The following is a 27,447-nucleotide window of genomic DNA, read 5'->3' as shown; positions in this document are numbered from 1 at the left end:
GATTCTGAACAAACTGTTTTCAGGTTTTTAGTGTTAAGTGAAACACGGTGTAGAAATACCTATTGACATGTGTCACTTCAGACAGTCTCGAATAAATCCTTGAGCTAGAAAGTGCCTATTATTGTCGCTCACCGATAGTATACCTAGTCCTTCTCTGAATACATTACAACAACTATCCTCCAATTTTCAAACAACTTGATTCCTTACCGAAATTTAAGTTAAAAATCAAGTGGGCAATTTAAATTACCCCATGGTGGGGTAAATTCTCTGTGTGGGCAACACTGCGATCGACCGCAGTGTGCGGGGCGGGAGGCAGGGCGCTGTCAAATCGAATTAAAACCCTTGATTTGCAATTATGCGTTTATTTTACGAGAAAACGCTTAAAAAACGAAATAATAGCGTCGCTTCATTAATATAACTGTTAATTACCCGCGACGGTTGCCGCAGAAGCGTAAAATGTGCAATGTTTGGTGTCAAAATATGTGCCGTGTATAAACTCTGATTTCTATTTTTGTTTTGTAGCCCAGTTTAACAATATATATTATTTATTCTGTCGGAATGTTCGATCGAATGCGTTTTGTAGCATTTATTACCGTTTGTAGTTGTTCAGTACTCTCACCGAAGCGTAAATAAATGAGAATGATCAAGCTTTCGATGTACACTGCCAACTTGAAGTACAAAATTGTCCTACTTTAGTGCCAAAAATAGTAAAAAGAAACAAACCAACTTGAAAACCAGTGTAAATGTGAACGTGGCTGTGAATTTTGCAATAAGACTTCCATAGACTATTTTTTTACTTCTATCCACACAACCATCTTTAAAAAAAATATAAAAAAGTGAAATTAGCGGGAAAATCCAGTTTTAATACATAGGAACATTTATAGTGAATATATTTAAATATGATCTGGAGGATATGAGGCGAGTGTTTGGAGTCTGCTCGGAGAGTTGGTACCTGTGCGGACAGAATGTGAGCCATAGCTGTTGGTGTTGCTTGTATGTTGTAATTTATTTATACCCTTGTTTTTTACGTCTATTATTTTGGTGGTTCATATTCAATACGAAAGCTATTACGTTTTGTATAGTCAATCACTACATTACCACAATCACTGCAGTACCTGGCCAAAAACCTTATACAAAGTATGGTTACCAGCGAGTTAATTGCTGCAGCAAAGGTGTTAATATGTCTGCAATCTGCATCATTAATTTTTTTTTACTACTAACCTGTAATGATCCACCCTTCAGAAATTATACTCGGATATATCTGAATTTCTTGGATAAATCTGGTTGAAGACCCCTGGTCTATATCAATTTCCAGTTTGACAAAATTTATGTTATTGAAAATTTATTTTGCATGTTTTACAGTCTTATGATTTGTAAATAGCTAGCCGTATGCTCAAATTGCTTAATAACTAGTTTGTGTCGTGTGTATTGTATTGTTTATACAATTATTTATTATAGTCTATGTGGAATAAGAATCATGTTGACTCCATTATGTTAAAATCCAAGAATTTTCTCTTTCTGTTCATATTGCTAGGGGGTAACCTTGTGAGCTCCTTGTTCCATCAGTAAAAGAAAATGCAAGATTTAAAAATGTAATTCCATTAAATCATCAAGCTTTTTACAAAGTTTTAAAATTCAATTCAGTTTAGAATATCTAATCTAACAATTTGATCAAGAATTTATGAATAATCGTTTTTAGGAATACGCGAATAGATGCCTTACACACATCATCATGAGCATGGTAACCACCAACCAGGCAGAGACATGCCAGGATGTGAGAGTTGTGTTTGTTAAGGCCGATACAGAGTGGCCGATGCAACTGGCAAAAATAGGTTTTTAAATTAGGTGATTTTGGGTTCTAAGGGCTATACAGATGGACTGTAACCCAACCACTTGTTTGGGAATTCCTTTCCATTCCTTCAACTGTTGCAGTTCATCTTTAAGGTGGCTCGCCTAGGTTACCCGAAGCTCAGGCTGCGTTAGATGGCGTTAATCTGCAAATTACCAGTCTTATTTTTTTTGTGGAGTCGTACAGGCATTTATATACTTTCAATTATGCTTCGCGAACATTTAATATTAAAATTGACGTATTACAACAAACATTCAACTTCTCATTGTAACGTTAATCCCCTTAATGTAAATAAATTTACTATTTTACACTATTTTTAAGTACCACTCACACATACAAACAGTGTTTTTGTATTCCTTCTAGTCGATAATTTCACGCGGCGACAGCTTGTTTAAATAGCCTTGCGGTAAATACGTGCCATCGCATGATTTGCATGGAAGTACTGGGTTCGAATCCAGGACTTTTTCTCTTTTTTTTTTTAATACTACGTCGGTGGCAAACAAGCATACGGTCCGCCTGATGGAAAGCGGTCACCGTAACCTATGGACGCCTGCAACTCGAAGAGTGTCGTATGCGCGTTGCCGCCCCATTAGAAACTTGTACACTCCCCTTTGCTGCGTATGCACAGCAAAAAGGAGTGTACAAGTTCAAAGGAGGGTTTGGATTGCCGACGACTCAAAGGACAATAGACGGAACAAATTAGTTCCGTAAGTCCTCCCGTCGTCAGCACCCCGCACCCTCGTTGAGCTCTGGCAGCCTTACTCACCGGCAGGAACACAACACTATGTGACACTATTTTTTGTTTTATTATTATACATAAATGTATATGTACTCGTACAGTAGTTACTGAGCGTTTTCCACAAAAAAGATTAAAAACCTATTATCTTACATGGTAATAATTTTTGGGTTCGTCGAACTCAGAATTTCTAACATAATTATCCTAATCTGATATTTTAAAAAATTACAAAAAGTATAGATAAATTTTAGTTTCTAAACTACGATCCGAATGATTTTTTTTTCTAATTGTTTATTTTGGATGGAGCAAGGGTATTCAAATCGCTTTTGAAATCTTAAATTAGTAAATGAAAATGCAATAGTTAACTGAGTAACGTAATGCTTTAAAAACTCAAGTGGACTTTTTTTATCTAAGGAGTGATTTCGATAAAATATTATATTTAGCGAGGGTATTAAAAGTTGTGTTTTATATCTCAACTTAATAAATAGAAAATCAAAATGACAATAAAAAAATCAATATGTTCTCTAAGATAAAATTGATACCTTCGGCTCTCCATTCTTGCTCGGTCAATAAAAAATACGAAATTTATATCCAAAAAAATACAAAAAGTTTATAGAATCCTGGGAATCGAACGCACCTTCACGGCGTGACAGACGACTATTCACCAACGACGCCATTACATAACACGCTGTTACCGACGAAATTGGGCTATACATATATAATTATTTAAATATAAATAATAATGTCAAATCCATACTAATATTACAAATGGGAAAGGGTGTGTGTCTGTTTGTTTGTCCGTCTTTCACGGCAAAACCAGAGCGACGAATTGACGTGATTATTTAAGGGGATTTAGTTGAAGGGATGGAGAGTGACATAGGCTACTTTTTGTCTCTTTCTTACGCGAGCGAAGCCGCGGTCAAAAGCTAGTTTATTATAAATGGGAAAAGCTGGTTACTCTATAATCTGAAGTGGAAGAATTCGTTGTTTCACCAAAGAAAATGTGTGTTTGTTTGTTTGTCCGTCTTTCACGGCCAAACGGAGCGACAGATTGACATGTTTTTTAAGTGGAGATAGTTGAAGGGATGGAGAGTGACATATGCTACTTTTGTCTCTTTCTAACGCAAGCGAAGCCGCGGGCTAAAGCTAGTACAGCACGGGTAGCATGGTCGCGCGATAGACGATAAAATATCAGGCCGTCCCTGTCGCACTATTAGTAAGTGCGATTATAGGGACGGCCAGATGTTTTATCATTTATCGCGCGACCATAATTGCCTGCCTGGACCAGATTATATTGATGATAATTTGATGATAATTATTATTTGTAACCAATTAGTTAATATTGTCTTCAGTTACCGCGATAGTTACTCATGAAATAAAAACTATGAAAACGGATTAAATCGCGTATAATGAGTTTAAAATTCATCCCGATGTTTCGAACACTTTTACAGCGTTCGTGGTCAACGGGTGACTGAGGAAAAATTACAATGTGCAAAAGCTACCCATATTCTTGTATATAACCATTTAGTTGTTGAAGAAAAACATTCACACAACAATAACATAGGTCAACCAGCTCAGTAAATGCAATACATTACTAATACTATGCCCACACTTTGACCTATGTATAATGTATTATACCAGACGTGTAATATTTTATTTTATCAACAAAGGCATAATAAAGGATTGTATTGTATTTTTGTATGAAAATAAAAAATAGGAAAGCAATATAGTAATAGTCAAATATTCCATTTAAAAAATATATTTAAAAAAATCCAAAAAAAGTTCAAATGATTAAAAAAAACTGCGGGATGGAACTCAGAATCACCTGCTTCATAATCGGTGCATTTGACCAAGACGCCATTTCGATTTACATTAGCAGTGCCGAAATATACGATATGTATCTTTATTGACAAAATGCGTCATTATTTCTGAGTCTGCTTGAGTTAACTAAACCAATATCTTTAATAATTACTTGTCAAGAGCCAAGTGTCACTGATGACAATGTCAATTAAAAATGCGCGAAATATGACGGCTCTGTGTCTGTACACAAAATTTGGCACGCACATTTACGTAAAATTAATAAAAAATTCACATGGATTTGTCCATGATTTCTGTATGAAACAATGTATTTCATTCACTACCGCGACGACGGATAATGTATAGTAGATGTATGCGCATATTTTTATTTAGTTGTAGTGTGCGGTGACTAAATAAATGGTAGATGTTTTTTGTATGGAAAGCGAGCCACCTTAAGGTCTTTTAAGTTTAGCTTTAAATATTTAACCCCCGACGCAAAAATGACTGGGTGTTATAACTTTGACGTGTCTGTCTGTCTGTTTGTATGTGTCTGTCTGTGGCATCGTAGCTCCCGAACAGATGAACTGATTTAGATTTTTTTTTTGTTTGAAAGCTGAATTAGCCGAAGTATTCTTAGCCATGTTTCATGAAAATCGGTCCACTATTATGCGGTCTGGGTTTTTTCAAAATTTTTATTTTGTGGTTAGGTTATATTATTTATCGAAAATACATCCCTTGCTGCACACATATCTTGTGGAAATATAATTATGTTGCATATTCTTGCAAGTTTAAATTAACTTAAACACAAACATGTAACACTAACGAGGCAAATATTCAAAGAATTGTTGTTTGGTTTAGTATAAATGATAAGTTCTGTTAGTGTGTAACATTTGACGAGTCCTTACAATTAATTACTATGATTAGTTTTCCTTATTTGTCGCTAACACATGGTATGTTGTGTCACTTGTTATTTCATAGAATACTTGAATGTAAAGGCAAAGATGCACTAAAGCCAACACGAATATTGAAATCGATGAAAAAGCTAGTTGAATAACCTAACCACAAAATTAAAATTTGAAAAAACCCCCGACCGCGACATAGTGGACCGATTTTTATGAAACATGGCTAAGAACAATTCCGACTAACTCAGCTTTATACAAAAAAAAAAACTAAATTTAAATCGGTTCATCCGTTCCGGAGCGACGATGCCACAGACAGACACACACACACACAGACAGACAGACAAACAGGGAGACACGTCAAACGTATAACACCCCGTCGTTTTTGCGTCGGGGGTTAAGGGGGTTTAATTTGATGATTATTATCGTTTGTATCAATTATTTTCTTATTATTATGTTGTGACGATCTTTTTGTGAATTGGTGCTATTTTTAATTTAAAATAACATGTAATTTTCATCAAGAAATAAATCTAATCTAATCTAATCTAATCTAAGAAAATATTGAGAGGAGGACAGGTGATACGAAAAACCACATGACTTCTAGCATTACCATCTTGGCAATTTACGAAAGCGACTGCCAAGTGACCGTCCAACTTCTGGGTAAACTAAACCGTCCAACTTCTGGGGAAACGGGATTAGTCCGGTTTCGTCACGATGTTTCACTTCGCCGAAAATTCATACAATATTCATTTTATCCTCAGATTACCTCTTGAGAGTGTTGCTATGTGAAATTGTGTGTCACGAGTGTTACGACGCTTCCATTGCGTCTATGCGTAACAATGTGACATCTATCAAGAAATTTCATACATTACAGCAAGTGTGCGAGTACATATATATACATACGCATACATATCTATATGGTGGGTTTAATCAGCGTTACGGTTTCATCTCTTTCCTTCAAGTCGCAAATGAAAGTGATGCAGTTATAAATAGCTTTGCAGTAGTACTCGTAGTTTCTGCTAAACCCAAAGTTTATAAGATTATAACACCACTATACCGTAATCAGACAGCCTAAAATCGCTTGCTTTAAACCAAGCTTTCTGGTCAGACTAACCGTATTCCATACGATTGACTCTCATACATATTAACATACGGCCGCCGTACGCCCACAACAGTGTTAAGGTCATATATAATACGTTTATTGCCATCTACACGATCAATTTAGCCTTTAGATTCACTTGAAAACTTGTCTTCAATTTTATTAGGTGACCTGTGACAGTTTAGGTAGTTAAAAACCAAATGTCTGTAGTAAATCTCTTACTATATTCGTAAAACTGGTATAAGCAGAATGCATACATAAGTGTAGGAATATAGGAAAGTAGAAACGTGGGATATTTAAGTAATACATTTTACATAGAATAGCCATGTTTCCAATATCATCGGCGAAACGAAAGGCCACAGACTTCTCTGATTCGGTCACTTAGAATGAGAAACGATCGGGCTGCTAAGGGAGCGTTCTTGGGTCGACCGGCTGGTGGCCGTTCGGCGGGTCGACCCAGGTATCGCTGGTAGGATTGTGTAGTGGCGGATCTGCGTCCGCTTCTAGTCAGTGACTGGCAAGAGGCTGCACAGGATCGGGATAGGTGGGGCTGGGATCTCTCATTTCGAAGGCCAAGATTAACTTTGGATCACTGAGCCAAACTAGTTAGTTATTTAGCCATGTTCCAACCCAAGAAATTGTACTCGCATATCCCACATCTTTACTAATAAGTACTCTAAATATACAAGAGCTACCTTAATGTGTTTTGGTTGTCCCTTTACGCTTGAACCACTTGACTTCATATGCCATCAGAATACAGTTTATGTGAGAGTACTATTTAGTTCTTTAAAATTGTTTCTGAATCAGTAGGTATTCAGTGGACATAAAGCCAACATGCAGAATGCTTGTAAATTACATTCTGTAATGGTACATCAAGTATGTGCAAATAATTTTCATAATCCTAAATCTTAATATGTAGGATAAAGTCGGTTTGGAAAGAGATGCGTCGTAGATGGATTCCATACATTTGAACAGACTCTAATATGGTTTGGAGATAATTTGAGATCCAAGTAATACCAAATCAGTATTCATCGTATCTTTTTACAAGCTTTTATTCAACTTGCCTTGTTAGTATTGTAGTGTTCGTCAAAACGTTTTCCGATTGAGCTGAAACTTTGCACACATTATGTAAATCACGTGACAATGCAATATTATGGTGTCATAGAGCTGATCTGATGATGGAGCAGAAAGGTTTCATAGAAACTCTGTCATGAAACGTCATATCCCATCGAGTAAGGGGTTTTTAGAAACGTCTCGGAGAGTATAGTAGATGACTGTTGAAAGAAAGGTACAGTCGGCTCGGCTATAAAAGCTTGTGCCAAAAATGATATTATCTCATCAACTTCCGAACGACGAGATTGAATCTATAGTAGTATAGTAATCTACCGTGTGCAGAGAGTGCGTAAAATGCCTGAGTATCAATAGTAAAATAAACATCTGGTAAACAATTAATTCAACAATGCATGATTCATGCGCCGCGGGGTGACGCGTGCCTCATAATAATTACGGACTAATTCTAAGGCGGAATAGAAATTAAACTGGCTGAGTACATCCGTGAGACGTGGTAGACATAACGTCGTTTGATTAATGACTACTTAGCTGTCAGCACCTAAAATACCTCAGTAGATGAAATTACAAAATCAATTACAGTAAAGCCCTTGAATTTTCACTTGCAATGAAGATTGTACTAGCATTTGTAGAACAAATCACAATATCTGCATAAAAACGTCGAATGCTCAATGTTCTCCAGTGAATGTTCAAGTATCAATGAGCACCTTAAGAAAATTTTGAAGACGCCGCGTCAAATCGCGCTTTAAATGTGTGAAGTCCTCACAACGATAGCATTGAAACTTGCATTATTCGCGAGCTCTTATCCCAGTCACTTGGAGTCAGAGCAGCATGTCTTCCTCTTTCATACATCTCTCTCACCCGATTCATCTCATCATTAACTTGCTTTCGTTTCATATCATCTCTCACACAGTCCATCCACTTTGTCTTAAACAATCCTATATTATAGTTGAACTGAACTTTATCATACCTACTTAGTAAAGTGAATATTTTAGTTTAACCGCCCAGACCAAATTGTCCACTCTGATCTCAAAAGAATTCAATAATACAAGCGTATATGTCTGATGCGCTGTACATATCGCATACATTCTTAAGGCGCCAGTCCGTCCCTCCGCAATTTTGTAGCATCTTTACGAGACATGAAATAGACAACTGACCTGCTTTCCGACTTTTATTACAGTTGTAAAATGCAGGAAGAGAGTTGGATGCAGCCCGAACTGGGAATACGTCATAAATCGTTGTTTATGCGCAATGTAGTTGTAAAACTATAAAGGAGGGTCGATCATTGTAATTACGAGTAGTGTAAGCCAAGAGCTATTTATTGCTTATAAAATGTGTAATATTGAACACGAAGTGCAACTAATTACCTAAGACAGAGGACGTAGACTATGCAGTTCTGTAGATTACGAGTAATTATGCGGCAACTCTGCCTGTTTTATGAGTTTAATGCTATCAGGCAAGCAAACTGGCCAATCGCCTAATGATAAGCAATTACAATTATCTGTATGATTATTCATCTAACACTAAATCATCATTTAGGGCTTGAAGTGTGACGGTAGGTGCATGGTGTGACCGGACTCTGGTGTAGAGACGTGGAGATTAACATAGGTGCTGAGACGTCTCCTTTGAGTTCACGATACTTCATAAGCGATGTCTTTTAAACATTTCAACGCCATAAATGACTAAAGTTGCCCATAAATTTAATGGAAACTGTATGTGTTACGGCAGTCGCTGTCAAAGTAACTTTTATGGCAGGTTCAAATAAGCGTAGTTCAGATGTTCTTGTCAGGTTTATTAGACGCACTTAAAGGTAGTATTTTCTGTCAGTCATCACGGCCATATCTCTGACTTTTATCTGAAACGCTGAGATAAGTGTAGGAGTGGAAATGCGCGTTTATGATCGTTTAACGAGTCTTATCTCGAGTGCTCTCGGCACGCGACAATCTTAGGCGGCTCAAGTGGTCACGAACGTTCTTCTATGAAAACGTAACACCTATTTTTATACGCCGGGCCATCTTGGTTTTAGGGATATTAAAGATGACTAAATAGTCGACTGTGGGCGTAAGCGAGAGCCTAACAACCTGTCACTGCAATGATTATCTTCTTTCAACCCCTTAATTGCTAAGGCAATGGAACTGGAGCAGTTTCATGTGCTCTGCCTAAATCTTAATACAGATGTGAATACAAGTATGTACTAAAAATAGTGTGTTCTTTTGTTTCCAGGGCTCCCCTCACGGCTCCGTGATGTCTTGCCAGTCGCTGGCGGCGCGAGCGTTCGCTGAGCCAGACAAACCGGAGGCGCACTGCTCTGGCTTCCACAGGTAAAACCGGCTACTCACACACCTGCCGCAGGAGCAATCTAGGGTATTAGACTGATGGGATGACCCTTAATTGCCTCCTTAATTGCCATGTGTGTAGGCAAACAGGAGCAATTTCCTAGATTGGGCCTGCGGCAGGCCGACAGGAGCGCGACCAGTTCCTTGCTCCATAGATTTGTACCAACAGCCCTGCTGGGTTGCCTCGTGTCTAGCACGATTGGGGATTCTAAAGGATTCCTAAGGAGCAATTTCCTCGATTGGGCCTGCGGCAGGTCGACAGGAGCGCGAACAATTCCTAACTCCCTAGATTTGTACCAACAGCCCTGCTGGGTTGCCTCGTGTGTAGCACGATTGGGGCAATTCTAAAAGCTCGCAAATGTTTCAAGACCATCGTTTACCTATTACCGGCTCACAGAGTGATAGCCAGCCATTCGCGGAGACATAATCAGAGATATCTTAGCCCTGTGAATGCTATGTCTGTCTTACACCGCTCATTATTGTGAGCCTTGTTTAAGATCTGTATCCTCGCTCGTCAGTTATTGACTGTGAAAGATTCTTCACACGGTAGCGTGAGCTACCCGTGAGCTACCCCATTACATACATCCGTAATGGGGTAGTCCTGGCAAAGAGACTACGAGCAGAGTGTTTAAGCAGAATATTTTGGTGTGGGTTTCACGCGTCTCATCGAGAGATTGCGATGTGTCTTACAGTTTACAACGCGCTTGCGTCCCGATGCAATGCGGCGAAACCTTTAGCCACAGACCAACCCCTATAGACATCTATTACAAGACGACTCGCGGTGGCCAGCCTTCCTAGTATTTGCACTGATATAAGCGCGGGCGCTCGCCGTGCCCGATCAGTATCGACCAAGTAACAGACCCGAAAGCAGCGCGTGTTTTTCGCACAAAAAAATTGGAAAAGGGTATTTTGATGCCTTAAAGATGTCCACCTGTAGTGTGAAATGGTGTGGAAAGGTAACAAGAAGCTCAAATTTAAAAACAGACGGCATTACATTCCACAAATAAGTCATATTTATAATTTATTCAGAGCCGGCATAGGTCAACTTACATTGGCCACTTACGCGTCAGTAGAGGGACAGTCATACTTCTGTCCCTTTTCATCTGGCGCGACTGCCCGCCGTCCTTGAAACGGCCAATCACAGCGCGCTTAACACATTCCCCGCCCGCTCCTCGCACCCCAAACACTGGTGACTCGTATCGCGAACCAAATATACAAGACTGCCACTCTATAGGAGGTTCTCTGTGCCTTTAGCCCTAAACTCGATAAGAAATGGTCTTAAGTAGTTTGATGACAATGGACATAACTCATCTTCCTTGCGTTATCCCGGAATTTGCCACGGCACTCCCAAGATTTGGCGTAGGCACTAGTTTTTACGAAAGCGACTGCCATCTGACCTTCCAACCCGAAGGGTAACTAGGCCTTATTGGAATTAGTCTGGTTTCCTCACGATGTTTTCCTTCACCGAAAAGCGACTGGCAAATAAATATCAAATGACATTTCGCACATAAGTTCAGAAAAACTCATTGGTACGAAGCCGGGTTCGAACCCGCGACCTCCGGATCGAAAGTCGCACGCTCTTACCGCTAGGCCACCAGCGCTTTGTGACAATGGACATAACTAAAAATTACTATTAAAGCATCATTTAAATACTATGGTCAATTGGTCAGTTGTAAGTAAAGTTGGCTAATATTTTACGTCGATGTAATTTCAGGTCGGTGCGGTTCAGTTCGGAGTCCCGGAGCTCTACGCGCGCCTCCAACGATGTGGATTGCAAGAGAGAGACGCCGGGTGAGACACTTGTCCATACCTGGCGGTTTAGCACAACTTGCGTTGTCGCGCGCGAGTACATACATCATGCGCGACTTCAAGTATGCACTCGCGGGCGAAAGCGCATGTTGTGCTAGACCGCCTGTTGTAATCCTAATGGCGCATTTTCATTAGTCGATAACTCGTTCGGTATACAGCATACGGGGAGTCCCCGCAGGTGAGATAACAACCAATGAAAGTTACTATTACTATTTAATTTCCCCGGATGCGGTTCCTGTGGCATGCGTTCTAGAAATCTCTCGCACCCCGAATGCGGTCCCTATCGACCAATGAAAACGTTTCCCCGAATGCGGGCCCTGTGCGTTCCAGAAATCTCTCGCACCCCGCATGCGGGCCCTATCGACTAATGAAATTGCGCCATAAGGCAACCCAGAGGTGCAAAGGTCCACAGGTCTTGATTTCGGATAGTGTTTGGCCAGAAAACGCGAAAGATCGACCTCAGGGACTTGTTGACGAATTCTTGGAGCTTTTTCGTCAGGCCCTTGTCCATATGTCCGATTTTATTTTATACTCATGCTAGCGATCGCCTTGATTTCTCGCGGGTATTTAGAACAGCAATTACATATGACTATTGAAATGACAATCGATTGTTAAAACCTTCATATATCTATGAAGGTTTTTCAGCCACGTTCATATAAACAGACGTGGTAAAGCTATCAGCACAGCGTTTGCAAGATTGTTATAGCTCTGAAATACAATAGGGCCAGAAAATTCCGCTCGCAAAACTTTAATTTCTCCAAAAGAATCTTCATGTAGGTTTTAGGGTTCCGTACCAAAAAGGCGCAAATGGAATCTCTCTGTCCGTTTGCCATATTCCTAATTCCTAACTAAGACTACTTATGCTATTGTTATGATATGAAAGGAATAGTTATGAACATCGTTAACCTCTACGAATCGAAAGCGTTATTATTACTTATTTAATTTTCTTTTTCCAGGGTCGATATCGCTGACGGCGTTGTCGCTGACCCCCGTGTCCGGGGCGGCCGCCATGAGTCAGTCAGCGCCCTCTGGTAATGGCTTTCCGGATGTCGACACGGTACGTATTCTACGTATATAAACAGTACAAATTTTTTGTATATTTTATATTTATTTTATATTTACAAGATCATTCTTTGACTAAAAGGTAACTTAAAATAAATATTTACAAATAAACTAACTATTAAACCCCGCTCCTTATCGTTTCTGGTGCAAAAGTACCCATAATACTTATGGCGTTACCCCTTTGGATGGTTATGGATAACTTTTGCAACAAAAACAGTACAAATGGGATTTCTTAGTTGGGTTTTATCTTGGGTGCTCTTGGTTTTTAGCACCCGATGCATAAACGACGGGGTATTATAAGTTTGACGTGTGTGTCTGTCTGTCTGTGTGTGTGTCTCTCTGTAGCATCGTAGCTCCCGAACTGAAGAACAAATTTTGATTTCGTTTCTCTTTCTTTGACAGTTGAATTAGTCGGGATTGTTCTTAGCCATGTTTGATGGAAATCGGACCAGTACTATGTCGGGGTTTTTTTCAAAATCAAAATTTTGTGGTTAGGTTATTAACATACGCAAAGACATATATAACTCCGAATAGACAGATCAAGTCTAAGAAAAAAATGTACCTCAGTACCATACAGAAAAAGGTACGGTGGCCTAGATGGCATTACACCTTTGGGCTACGCTCAGCTAGATGGCGCTAATATTAATATTTGACATTTTAACATATATCAAGCTAAAAATATGGGCCAAATTGTCAAAACTGAGGTTCAAAAGTTTTAAGCCTGTGTCAAGAGATGGTAGTCTATGTACTGTGATTAGTTGATTACACATTTTACTTTGACAGTAACTCTCTATAATATTCGATCCTCTTTGACATACGGAATTATGCATGTTATCGGCTACACTCTTTGCGCGGAACTCTTGCCAAGTCCCATTTCTCGAAGCTACAAGTTACAAGTGGTAGTCAATGTCTACTATGAAGTTGGAAAGAGACTTGTAACTTTCAGTTTTGAGAAATGAGCAGGCGGAGCAGATTTTTGAATGTCGACCATTCGTATTCGTGAATTTCGTTCATTAATATCTCCACTACAAACGATTTAAATTCTACTAACAGAATCGAAAACGAGTGATCATTACCACGATTTTAAATTACTAGCCGTTCTTTATTGAAAATTGCATATGGTCGTTTAAAAAAAACCGGCCAGGAGCGTGTCGGGCCACGCTCAGTGTAGGGTTCCGTAGTTTTCCGTATTTTTCTCAAAAACTACTGGACCTATCAAGTTCAAAACAATTTTCCTAGAAAGTCTTTATAATGTTCTACTTTTGTGATTTTTTTCATATTTTTAAACTTATGGTTCAAAAGTTAGAGGGGGGGGGGGACGCACTTTTTTTCCTTTAGGAGCAATTATTTCCGAAAATATTAATATTATCAAAAAACGATCTTAGTAAACCCTTATTCATTTTTAAATACCTATCCAACAATATATCACACGTTGGGGTTGGAATGAAAAAAAATATCAGCCCCCACTTTACATGTAGGGGGGGGGGGGTACCCTAATAAAACATTTTTTTCCATTTTTTATTTTTGCACTTTGTTCGCGTGATTGATATACATATTGGTACCAAATTTCAGCTTTCTAGTGCTAACGGTTACTGAGATTATCCGCGGACGGACGGACGGACAGACAGACATGGCGAAACTATAAGGGTTCCTAGTCGACTACGGAACCCTAAAAAGACTCTCGAATTGCGAATTCGTGCGTTCGAAATTCAAAAATCGGTCCCCTGGTCCTGAATGAATTAAATTACATACGGAATACATAGTTAATTTCATATTTCAGCCGCCATCGCCTGCCTCCTGCCGCTTCCCCAAGCTAGAAGAATGCGCACATTTCCACTACGAGCGGGTCTGCCTCGGCGGACTCAGCATAGAGCTGGGGCCGGCGCAAGAACCCGCGGACTCACCGCAAGGGGAGGGTAAGTTGTTACAACAATAATATGAAACATGTGACCTGACACTGACGACCGCTCTGGTTCAGTCGGTGGTGACCCTGCCTGCAAAGGCGCGGTCCTGGGCTCGAATCCCGGTAAGGGCATTTATTTGTGTGATGAGCACAAATATTTGTTCCTGAGTCATGGATGTTTTCTATGTATATAAGTATGTATTTATCTATTTAAGTATGTATATCGTACCTATATATAGCACCCATAGTACAAGCTTTGCTTAGTTTGGGACTAAGTTGATCTGTGTAAGGTGTCCCCAATATTTATTTATTATATTTATGTGAATCGTAGTAGGGATTGACTATCAAGTTGTTACAACTGACCCCTGACGTTCCAAGATGTAAGTTCAAGAATGTGCACATTTCAACAGTGATCGGGTCTGTTTCGGCGGCCTCAGTATAGAGGCAAGAGGGGTTTTTTACATGTCACTAGTAGCTTTGAAATTCCAATAAAAAAGTCTAGTATAAAGATAGATCTTTATTTCACACGAAACAGCCCTTCTGGTAGCCCTGATGGCAGGCCGTATTTGTACAGCGTTAGTTTTAAAAAATCCATACTAATATTATAAATGGGAAAGGTTGTGTATCTGTTTGTTTGTCCGTCGTCGTTTATCGTCTTTATCTTTTTAAGTAGAGATAGTTTAAGGGATGGAGAGTGACATACGCTACTTTTTGTCTCTTTCTAACGCGAGCGAGGCCGCCGGCAAAAGCTAGTCTTTCATAACTAATTTCTCACTTGATGGTCTCATCAGAAGATCAGCGCTGGAAGTCACCAGCAACACGCTGAGGTGAGGCCATTTCGTGGCACTTCATTCCTTTCCGTCTTGTGTATTTTGTCTTGCCTGTGTTCACTAATAAATGTTTATTCTATTCTATAAATTAAAATATGAATTTCCATCTCGTTCCAGGCTGGATATCCCTGAAGGTCCGTTCGCACGTGTCCTGGCGAGACAAGTCGTCCACCCGCGCGCTGCACTGCTCCTGGTCGGAGGCGAGCGACGTGCGCGAGTGGACGCTGGCCAGGAACGCGGACCACTGCCGGCAGCTGGACGACATGCTGCACAGGTCAGCTGTAGTGACTAGTGTATACGCACGTGTCCGGACAAGGCCTCCACTATGTACACTCCTAGGTCACGAAATAAAAAACCCTTGAGATCATCCGTTTGTATGTTTCGACTTCGCCTCGACGGACTGTTATATAATATCTGACAAATTGCTAATATACTGCATGTATATCCTAACCACAAAATTAAAATTTGAAATTTTTTTAACCCCCGACCGCGACATAGTGGACCGATTTTCATGAAACATGGCTAAGAACACTACCGACTTACTCAGCTTTCAGACAAAAAAAAAACTAAATCGAAATTGGTTCATCAGTTCGGGAGCTACGATGCCACAGACAGACACACACACAGACAGACAGACAAACAGTCAGACAGACAGACAGACACGTCAAACTTATAACACCCCGTCGTTTTTGCGTCGGGGGTTAAAAATCGGAGAAATTGCTAATGCCATAAACTTGCATATACTGAGACCATAAATTTGCATATACTGAGATAACCTATATCATTCTGTTTAACAGCTTACCATGCGATCTGCCTGCTCGTTTACTACAAATTAAATTATACTTTCTAGAACATTCTACTTCACAATGTTCACAACTATTCAAAATTTCAAGTTTATAGCATTAGTAGTTCTCGAGATATTTAGTAAAGTGACAGACGGACTGAGTCGCACTTATGGTGCGCACTTATGGTGCGTTATGGTTAGTAATATTAGTATGTCAGTTGATTCTGTTTTTAGGGTTCCGTGCCAAAAAGGTACAACAGGAACCCTTAGTCCGTTTTCACATTATCCGATCCGTACCTTTTTGGCACGGAACCCTAAAAACAGAATCAACTGACATACTAATATTACTAATACAAGTTACTTCATAATTTCCAGATGCATATACGACCGCAAAGTCTCCGGCCTGCCCAATCTGACCGAGAAGATCAACAGCTCCCAGGACGAGACAGAGTACCGGAGTCTCATAGCGGATTACATGCACCACCTGTCCATCATAGCAGATGACTCCATCAACTGCGGGCCTGTGTTGAACTGGCTGCAAATGGATAATAAAGGTAAACCATACATAACCATAACCTAACCACAAAATTAAAATTTTGAAAAAACCCCCGACCGCGACATAGTGGACCGATTTTCATGAAACATGGCTAAGAACACTCCCGGCTAACTCAGCTTTCAAACAAAAAAAATAAATCGAAATCGGTTTACCCGTTCGGGAGCTACGGTGCCACAGACAGACACACACACAGACAGACAAACAGACAGACAGACAGACACGTCAAACTTATAACACCCCGTCGTTTTTGCGTCGGGGGTTAAAAATAGAAAGGCGTGGAAGGATCTTGTGGATATTATGCACCTACGGGGTGCCCTAGGATAATCAACAACACCAGCCTTATCACATCAGCCAGGCACCGTCTGGACAGTAATGAACAGCTGCAAGATGCCCGAAACAAAAAAACCCTGACCTATCTTAGTCGACTTTAGCCAGACTGCTCGCTTGGCAGATGGATAATAAAGTTAAACCATGCAAAATTTTGAAAAAAACCTCGACATATTTAGTGGACGGATTTTCAATGAAACATGGCTAAGAACCCGACTCGCGGGCGAATGTGCTAGTTGTGCTAGATCGCCAGGTGGTCACATTTTTTTTTATACTACGTCAGTGGCAAACAGATCCTGATGGAAAGCGGTCACCGTAACTCAAAGAGTGTCACATGCGCGTTGCCACCCCATTAGAAACTTGTACACTCCCCTTGTGCAGAGTAAACACATAAGTGATGTAACAACACAACAGTTTATGAAACCCTTTTCAAATCAGTTGCGTGCCTCGCTTCGCTTGGCCGTAGTAAACTTGCCGGGATATCTGTCCTGACCATTTAGTAATCAAGTAATCAAGTAATTTATTTGCTTTCATGTAGTACATTGGGTCTTATACAATAAAAATTTCATACATGAGCCCCGTATAAGGGCATGGCAATTCTTAAATAGTTATTTGTTATACAAGGGGGCAAAATTGTATTTTAACGCCGAGTGTGGAATTGAAAAACTAGTAAGCGAAAGGATTCTATAGTTGAACCACGAGCGAAGCGAGTGGTTCGAGAATAGAATCTTGAACTTGCGAGTTTTTTAACACACGAGAAGTAAAATACATTTTCTCAAACATGCAATGAAATATTGTCTTTACGTTCCTTAAAATGGGCTGGGAAGTATCGCTTTTTGGGCGCAACAACTCGAGAGGACTGTAAAGGGATTTAATATTATTTTTTAGGCCTAGGCCTGCAAAGTAAATTTTTTTAGGGTTCCGTAGTCAACTAGGAACCCTTATAGTTTCGCCATGTCTGTCTGTCCGTCCGTCCGTCCGTCCGTCCGTCCGTCCGTCCGCGGATAATCTCAGTAACCGTAAGCACTAGAAAGCTGAAATTTGGTACCAATATGTATATCAATCACGCCAACAAAGTGCAAAAATAAAAAATGGGAAAAAATGTTTTATTAGGGTACCCCCTACATGCAAAGTGGGGGCTGATATTTTTTTCATTCCAACCCCAACGTGTGATATATTGTTGGATAGGTATTTAAAAATGAATAAGGGTTTACTAAAATCATTTTTTATAAAATATTAATAGTTTCGGAAATAATCGCTCTTAAAGGAAAAAAAAGTGCGCCCCCCCCTCTAACTTTTGAACCATATGTTTAAAAAATATGAAAAAAATCACCAAAGTACAACTTTGTAAAGACTTTCTAGGAAAATTGTTTTGAACTTGATAGGTTCAGTAGTTTTTGAGAAAAATACGAAAAACTACGGAACCCTACACTGAGCGTGGCCCGACACGCTCTTGGCCGGTTTTTTTATAAAATATTGTCCTTTAGAGCATTTTTAGGGTTCCGTAGCCAAAATGGCAAAAACGGAACCCTTATAGTTTCGTCATGTCCGTCTGTCCGTCTGTCCGTCTGTCCGTCTGTCCGTCTGTCCGTCTGTCACAGCCGATTTACTCGGAAACTATAAGTACTACAGTGATGAAATTTGATGGGAATATGTGTTGTATGAACCGCTACAAAATTATGACACTAAATAGTAAAAAAAAAGAATTGGGGGTGGGGCCCCCATACATGTAACTGAGGGATGAAAATTTTTTTTTTCGATGTACATACCCGTGTGGGGTATCAATGGAAAGGTCTTTTAAAATGATATAAAGTTTTCTAAAAAACATTTTTCTTAAAGTGAACGGTTTTTGAGATATCAGCTCTCAAAGTCGTAAAAAGTATGTCCCCCCCCTCTATTTTTATAACTACGGGGTATAAAATTCTAAAAAAAATAGAGGTGATGCATGCTAATTAACTCTTTCAACGATTTTTGGTTTGATCAAAGTATCTCTTATAGTTTTTGAGATAGGTTGATTTAACTGTAATTTTGGTTAAGTTATTGGTTTATTATATTTGCTGCTACGGAACCCTTTGTGCGCGAGCCCGACTCGCACTTGGCCGGTTTTTTTTTATTTCATTGTATGTTTGAGAAAAGCACTATACATGCCTCGGCGTGAAAACGGATTCCCGGCCTCGTATCCCTATCCGGCCTTGCTCGCACGCTCGCTCGGCCGTATATACCCACTTGGCCGGAAATCCTCATTTTCCCGGCCTCTGATGTAATGTACTATTGCACCCGAGTGTAACACAAAACTTTTCCGCTCACTATAGCGAGGAAACTACAACGCAAAAATTAGTACATTGTGCAACAAGGGAGATAAGGGGGTCATTATTTACGAGTGTCAGGATAATTCACGACAGCCGTAGGCTGGAGTGAATTATAGACACGAGTAAATAATATCCTTACCTCCTGAGTTACACACAATGTTTTTCATCACATTTGAGAAAAAAACACACGAAAAAAAATCATGAGGAAAAAAATTATTTATTAAAATTCAATGTAATTGTACAATTACTGTTGTTTGAAAAATTAAAAGTCATGTTTTCTTCTGGGTATTTAAAAGTTTGAATTGAATTAGTTATATTTTGTGTTGCTTGATGTTCTATGTCTTGGTCCGGTGGTGGTACTTGATCCAGGTCTATTGTCTGTGATAGGAGCTGGTTTTGAGATAGAGCAGGTTCCAGTATAATATTTTGGTTGTCTGAGATTCTCTGATCTTGCTTTGCAGTTGCTGAAATTTTCTGTATGGGAGCAGATGAACAGGTTGCTATTGGTGTTACAGGCTTTGGTACGAGTACTATGTTTTGACGGTTTGAAATTCTTGGATCTTGCTTAACTTGCGCTGGCATATTCTGTATAGGGGCAGATGAACAAGAAGCTATTGGTGCTACAGGCTCTGGTACTACTATATTTAGACGGTTTGAGATTTTCAGACCTTGGATATGCCAGCATTCTGTATAGGTGCAGCTGAAGTAGATGCTATTGGTTTGACAGGCTCCGGCATTATATTATGACTTAACTGTATTGATTGTTTAATTTTGTTGCTAACATCTATTTTATTAGTGATGGAATCATCAATATAGCCCTCTGCAACAGTAGATGACTTCCACCCTCCATGTCGCTTGAGGGTTTCAATATTGACTCCAGAATCGGCTAGTAATGTCGCAGAAGTGCGGCGAAAAGAGTGACCTGTGTACAAGGATGCATCGTGTAGATTGAGGTAATGGGCAATTTCTTTTGGCATGCTCCCCAGTTTATTTTTGCCAATTACTTGGGCAATACATTTTCCATTTCTGAATTGTTGAAAAAAGCGGTTGCTGGTTGATTTCGGGGATCGTAAAGATTGATATTTTTTTACCCTTGTACAGTAGTTTCCTGAAATTACAAAAGATCTTGGGACCCTATTTTTGGTGTTTCGAATATTCACTAGTATAATTTCTCCTTGGTTTTTAACGTCATCAACAGTGATATCACAAAGTTCTTGGCCCCTTAGTGCACCAGTGTTAGGTTTAAGATATCGGGTAGATGAGATCTCCCCGCCAGCCGGCTGTGCCCGGCAACTGTCATCGTCAGTCGAAATATACCGATACGTGAACTGGCCGTGTCTCATTTCTCGGCACCCCTTTTCCCTCCAAAATAACAGTGGCGACGATTTAACGAACTGCGCGTGTGTTTGGTTGTAAAACAATATTCTCAATCATGGCAAAGGTGTCAGTCGGATTTTTGAGTGTGTTCAATCATGAAGAACAGGAGTGGTTATTATATAAGGGCCGCCTTGAACAATGGTTTATAGCAAATGACATTAATGAAAACACGGACAAATCGGGTGCAAAACGTCGTGCTATTTTGTTAAGTAGTCTAGCGGAGCCGACGTATCGACTCGTAAAAAATCTCGCGCTTCCAACCGAATTGGGATCGGTCGAGTTTGTTACGTTAACGGGCTTGCTCGACGGCCATTTTAAAACCGGGCAGTGCGGGTTCGCGGAACGTTATAAATTTTATAGTGCTGTGCAATCGTCGGGCGAGTCGTTAGCGGACTGGGCGGCGCGAGTGCGGGGGTTATCATTGCATTGCAATTTCGTGGCTGCGAGTTTAGAAGATTCGCTGCGAGATCGGTTCGTGCTGGGCATGTCTGGAGGCCCGGAGCGGGACCGGCTGTTTAGAGAACCTTTGGAGGATCTCACGTTAGCGAAGGCGTTGCAGTTAGCGGAAAGCATCCGCTGCGCTAGAGAAGGAGCGCAGCAGGCGTCGGCGCGCGTCACAGCGGACGTGCACAAGGTGTCGGCGCGGGCGGCCGGCCCGCCGCAGCACGCCGCCGCCGCCGCGCACCGACATAACGGGGTTCCGCAGGCGAGCAACTCGCGGGACCATAAGGGAGTACAGTGTTCAGTGTGTGGATACTTTAACCATGATGGAAAAAAGTGTAGATTTAAGAATGCGTCTTGCAAGTTGTGCGGTATTAAAGGCCATTTGATGCGCGTTTGCAACGCGAAAAATGGGCCATCTAACCATCATTTCCTACAATGTTGCACGGATGAGGCCGATGAGGGTGAGCAATTAATATATAAAAATTTTACCTTCCAATAAAATTGTTATTATTTTGCCTGGTATATCCGAGGTCTTATATAGAGAGTACGTCGTAGACGTCGCATCGGACCGATAGATGGCGCCATCGTTCGTTGTAAGTCGCTCCGGCGTCACACCGCCGCGATGTTGGTAGTCCCGTTTTCCCCACCTGCAACATAAGGCTCCTACGCGCCCCGACCCGCCACCAGCCACCCTCATTGTTGAGGAGAAGTGCCGACGGTATATTAAGCCTACCAGGAAGGCATCACTCAGACCTCGGATATACCAGGCAAAATAATAACAATTTTATTGGAAGGTAAAATTTTTATATTATTTGTGCCGTTTGTATATCCGAGGTCTTATATAGAGACCTGTTTATTATCTCCTGGTGGCGAGTCAGCTGGCGCGCAAGCCTTTGGTAGCCCTATTGGCATAGCATAGAAGAATAAGTGAATCGGTTGTTGAACCGATTTGACAGATGTATCAGTCGAAATCGCCTTCGATCCGCGAATATCTCGGTGCCAGAAACGCCTAAAGAGATTTTCGTGATGACGTTTAGCTTTAGTCAGCGAATAGTTAGAGAAATGACATTATTATACATTGTAGGCGAGGCTGACTTGAACAAGATACAAAAACCTTAGATACACTTTTATTATTAACAGACACGTTATTTTATCAGGTTATTATAAACCCAATTTCAGACACAAAGTGTGGAAATTAACTGTAAAAGTAGTGTAACTATCTGTACTGTAGCAGGGTAACGTAATTGATACTGCTTTTGTCAACCCTTCGTAAAAATTATCTAAATCAATATTAGCTTTGATATGACTATTTAAAGTCCAACGTCTTACGTCCATATCAAACACGGAAAAAGGTCATCACTCACGCGCCCGAGGGCTATTTGTTACGATACTGGTATTTTCGATCAGACTATTTCGCGTCAAGCGAGCGCGGTTACAAGCGAGACTCCTGAACTCTGAACTCTTTTTAGTGAGGGCATTTGAGGATACTGATCGCTCGGTAAAACTAGCCTAGAAGATGAAAAGTACGAGCGCTGTCGATTGCTACTACACTGGACGGAGGTATCAGTCGATTTCTTCAAGTCAGTCATTGACTCTTAGGGTAATCCATTACCTAATCCAAAACCCGATGCGACGGATTTCTACTTCGTGCAATGAAGGTCGACAGTGTAGACTGAGAGGTGACGTCCGTGTCGCATCGCTGGTGGTTGCTGAACACGTCGTGGTAGCAGGTCAAGGGGTGAATTAAAACACCGCCACACATGCGCGCTTTGAGAGCGTAGGCGGAGCGCAATAATGGCGGTGCACCGCACAAACGCTGGCGTTGCGCCCAGTGGGCACTAGCGGGAACTAACGAGCGCGGATTGCGAGCGCAACGCGCGCGGGACGCGAGCGGAATGCGCGCGCATACAGCGCGCTGATAGCGTAGCGTTAGCGAAGCGGAATGCGCTTTATGTGTGGCGGAGGCTTAATACGTACCGTTGTACGGCGTAATGCAGGGCTCTCGCAGACGAAGAGGTACGATGACGGGCGAAGCAGAAGAAGGCGAGGTCACCGAAGGTCACTTACTTTGCTCCCAGGGGGTGCATACTGACCTCGTACGACAGTCTGTTGGAGTCAGCAGTTACTGTCGTAGTTACTCGTAACAGAAGAGATGTAGTCCTGCCATCGTACAGCATAACATAACATACAACCGAACTGTGCATAGCATATAGTGCTATGCGAACCTTAATCCGGCTGCATGTCACTTCAGTCGCCAGCGCCACCGCCTGTTGAAGATTATTTTCCATCGGAAGAGCTTTACTTCGTACAATGTTACGATTATTGAAGGTCTTATCGGGCTGCAAATGCAAGCAAAACAGGAGCGATTGGCCTACAGCTATCGGCAGCTGTACGAGGTAATGCTGGAAACCAACCTCCCTCTGTAGACTACGAAAGTTGTGAAATTGATGAAATCAGGTTCTACGATCGAATCAAGCACTATATTAATTCAGTATAGTCGAGCCAGATGATAACTACTGAAGTCCTCCTGAGTTCCTGGCCCCTTTCGCTTTGAGCTGGAATCTCAAGTTCACTAAGGCGAAGCGGGTTTATTTTTCCCAATTTGTTTATTAGAGGCTCGGCGAATAAGTTAATCTCTCGAATGGACAGGGGGCGCCACAAGCCTCCGGGAAATCGTCGTGTACTTGGAACCCCGCGGCCAGATTACCGATCGGTTTTGGTGTCCGCCCGGTAAACAGACGCACGCTCAGGATGCAGCACGCTGGCTCGAATTCAGATCTGGACATTCTGAAAGAGTTTTTTTTTTTTAAATTCCGCAAACCTTTACGATGTCTTTGACCTACACAATGAGCGACGTACAGGAATCACAGGGTCGTCTCGCGAGGCGCCTCTCCGATTAGATAGCTCGCGAACATCGTCAGGACACCCTCGCAGCAGTGCGGCTCCTCGTCCGGTTATTGACGTCTTACCTCGTTCAACTATGGGTGGCCAAGCCACGTTAGGACGTAGCATCTTTAGAATTTATCTGTTCTCACTTCGGCGACGGAGGAGTCATTGGTCAAAATAGAGTGTAAATACTGTCGAAGTACTTCACGGGAACTGGAAAGAGAAGAGTGGATACCATAGTGTACGGGATGTCAGCTGATAGCGGCGCCCGGCGTCACATTGGAGGGCAGTATCAGCCTGGTCAGCAACAGAGTCTGCAACGATACCGTAGCAGACGGAGCCCGGATATGGTCGTGGCACCATTGTAGGGGAAGACAGTGCTCGCGGTGAGCGTGACATCTTAGGCGCGACGGGCGTTATCAGCGTGGCGGCTAGCAGTACCAAGGGACCACATCAGCAATCTTACCAGCTTGTCACTGCAGCAGACGATGTTACGTTCGGCGGTGAGATTGAGACGGCCGTCGTCAGCTCGAAAGGCGTCTTCGATGCCCCTGTCGCGTCACGCAGTATCGTGCTCGGTGGCCCTCTCGAAGTCGCCGCCGTCAGCGCGGGAGGCACCGGCGCCAGCATGACAGTTAGCTACATCGGTGAACAGCATCAACAGAGTTCGCGGCGTCGTCACGGCAGACGCGGCAGGAAAATTAGCGACGCCTTCGCGGCAGCCGCAGTATTGCGCTCGGTGGCGCGATGAAGGTCGCCGCGTCTGCAATCTTACCTCGTGCGATCGAGGCGACATCAAGGCGCCAGCATCAGCGTGTCGGCCGACGACACCGGTGGAAAACTTCAAGTAGCTTGCGGCGATGTCACGGCAGACGCAGCAGAAGGATTGCGACGCCTGTGCAGCGGTTAACAGTATTACGCTCCGCATCACCACTGAGGCTTGTCACGGCAGACGAACGCTGTGCATCACCATCGAGGCGCCAGCATAAGCGTGGCGGCCAGCGATACTGGTGGTCAGCTTCAGCAGGGTCGCGGCGTTTTCACGGCAGATGAGCGCGCTGCGTCACCATCGAGGCGCCAGCATAAGCGTGGCGGCCAGCGATACTGGTGGACAGCTTCAGCAGGATCGCGGCGTTGTCACGGCAGATGAGCTCGCTGCATCACCATCGAGGCGCCAGCATAAGCGTGGCGGCCAGCGATACTGGTGGACAGCTACAGCAGGATCGCGGCGTTGTCAGGGCTGACGCACGCTCTGCAGTACCATCGAGGCGCCAGCATAACCGTGGCGGCCAGCGATACTGGTGGACAGTCAGCAGGATCGCGGCGTTGTCACGGCAGACGAACGCTCTGCATCACCATCGAGGCGCCAGCATAAGCGTGGCGGCCAGCGATATTGGTGGACAGCTTCAGCAGGCTCGCGGCGTTGTCAAGGCAGACGCACGCTCTGCATCACCATCGAGGCGCCAGCATAAGCGTGGCGGCCAGCGATACTGGTGGACAGCTTCAGCAGGATCGCGGCGTTGTCATGGCAGACGAACGCTCTGCATCACCATCGAGGCGCCAGCATAAGCGTGGCGGCCAGCGATATTGGTGGACAGCTTCAGCAGGCTCTCGGCGTTGTCAAGGCAGACGCACGCTCTGCATCACCATCGAGGCGCCAGCATAAGCGTGGCGGCCAGCGATACTGGTGGACAGCTTCAGCAGGATCGCGGCGTTGTCACGGCAGACGAACGCTCTGCATCACCATCGAGGCGCCAGCATAAGCGTGGCGGCCAGCGATATTGGTGGACAGCTTCAGCAGGCTCGCGGCGTTGTGGCGGGGCAGAAGGTGGCCGCGCTGGTAGCCTGCATATTGACGACAGATCACTAACGGCGCGGCGCTCGCGTCGGGGCAGCAGCAGACATACTTACAGCGTCGCACGCGACGCCTATGTGGCGGCCACAACGTTGTTCGGCGGCACCGCAGAGATGGCCATCGTTAACGAGGAGGCAACTTCTACGCAACTTCGGCGGCGCCGACGCGGCGGACAACACTGCCGCGGTCAGTGGCGCTATCGCAGCGCTACAGTAAGTTCCGGCGCCGACACGTGGCTTGGGGCCTCCGCACCGAATCGGAAACCGAACATGTTCTTTCTAAAATAATATGAATCTGCTCACCCATTCGTCGGAGAAATTCAAACCTCCTTGGAGCGCGGTATTCCTCCACCGCGCCCGCCGCCGCCGCCGCCGCAGCCCGCAGGTCGCGCAGCCCGCGGTCGCGAAGCACGTGGTCCCCGGAGCACGTGGTCCCCGGCGGAGCAACTTACCTACGTTACCGCTTATATTCTCGCGCGAAACTTTTAATACGCGGATAACACTTCCTACTTTAGTCTCGGAAATGCGAATAGTTTAAAAAGAAAACTGATTAACGGTAACGATTTTTGCAGCATGGAACTTTCTTACAAAAAAGTGGGTAGAATCATAAAGCACCGCTCGTTCATTTCTATCGTGAGAACCCCGAAAGACGAATAATGATCGCTAGCGAGGCATAATATATCTCATTATTCAAGACGAACGAGCGTAAATTAAAAGGGAAGAAAGAATTGACGGTGAAAATTGAAATATTTCATAATTCCGAAACGTTATAAGCCACTTTTTAAATAAAAACACGAATAACTCTGGTTTGACCAGGAGTAACAAGGAAATAGAAACTAAAAGATTAATTTCGAGACACCATGCTGTAAAAATGTTCGAACAGAATACGCGACAACCGGTCACTTCGGCGTTCGACGAAACAATGAGGGTGGCTGGTGGCGGGTCGGGGCGCGTAGGAGCCTTATGTTGCAGGTGGGGAAAACGGGACTACCAACATCGCGGCGGTGTGACGCCGGAGCGACTTACAACGAACGATGGCGCCATCTATCGGTCCGATGCGACGTCTACGACGTACTCTCTATATAAGACCTCGGATATACAAACGGCACAAATAATATAATATTCGTACTAACCAAGGTGAGCCAATGTTGGTGTCGGTAGTCGTGGATAATGTCCCTTTAACATGCGAATTAGATACGGGTTCTGCAGTGACGGCAATTAATGAATCCGTGTATTTTAATTATTTTTCAAAACATCCTTTACGCAAAAGTAATAAAATACTCCGTAGTTATAATAACGGTATTATCGGGTTGGCTGGAGTAATGACACTACCATTTGTTTACTTAAATCAGACCGAGCTTATAGAAGTACATGTGGTTACAGATGGAGGACCTCCATTGGTAGGGAGGGACTTCATTTTAAAATTCCATTTAGAGGTCACTTCAAAGATAAATGCGTGTAACTGGGATGAGTGCGGTAAAATGTTATCAAACTACTCGCATTTATTTTCAGACAAATTAGG

General features: G+C 42.6%; 1 protein-coding gene across 1 annotated transcript in view; it reads left to right on the top strand.

Moving 5' to 3' along the window:
* The first annotated feature begins 297 nt into the window (after positions 1 to 297).
* LOC125240238 (GTPase-activating protein CdGAPr) overlaps positions 298 to 27,447 on the top strand; it is a 70,729-nt gene continuing 43,579 nt past the window's right edge. The window contains exons 1-7 of the mRNA XM_048148068.1: positions 298 to 967; positions 9,672 to 9,769; positions 11,499 to 11,575; positions 12,550 to 12,650; positions 14,436 to 14,571; positions 15,506 to 15,662; positions 16,548 to 16,726. Of these exons, the coding sequence (XP_048004025.1) occupies positions 914 to 967; positions 9,672 to 9,769; positions 11,499 to 11,575; positions 12,550 to 12,650; positions 14,436 to 14,571; positions 15,506 to 15,662; positions 16,548 to 16,726 (802 nt within the window). The 5' untranslated portion in view covers positions 298 to 913. The remainder of the gene's footprint in view (positions 968 to 9,671; positions 9,770 to 11,498; positions 11,576 to 12,549; positions 12,651 to 14,435; positions 14,572 to 15,505; positions 15,663 to 16,547; positions 16,727 to 27,447) is intronic.

This window comes from Leguminivora glycinivorella, chromosome 27 (assembly GCF_023078275.1).
Source record: "Leguminivora glycinivorella isolate SPB_JAAS2020 chromosome 27, LegGlyc_1.1, whole genome shotgun sequence".
Lineage (NCBI taxonomy): Eukaryota > Metazoa > Arthropoda > Insecta > Lepidoptera > Tortricidae > Leguminivora > Leguminivora glycinivorella.
The sequence above is the reverse complement of the archived record's forward strand: the minus strand, read 5'-3'. Positions and strand labels throughout refer to the sequence as shown.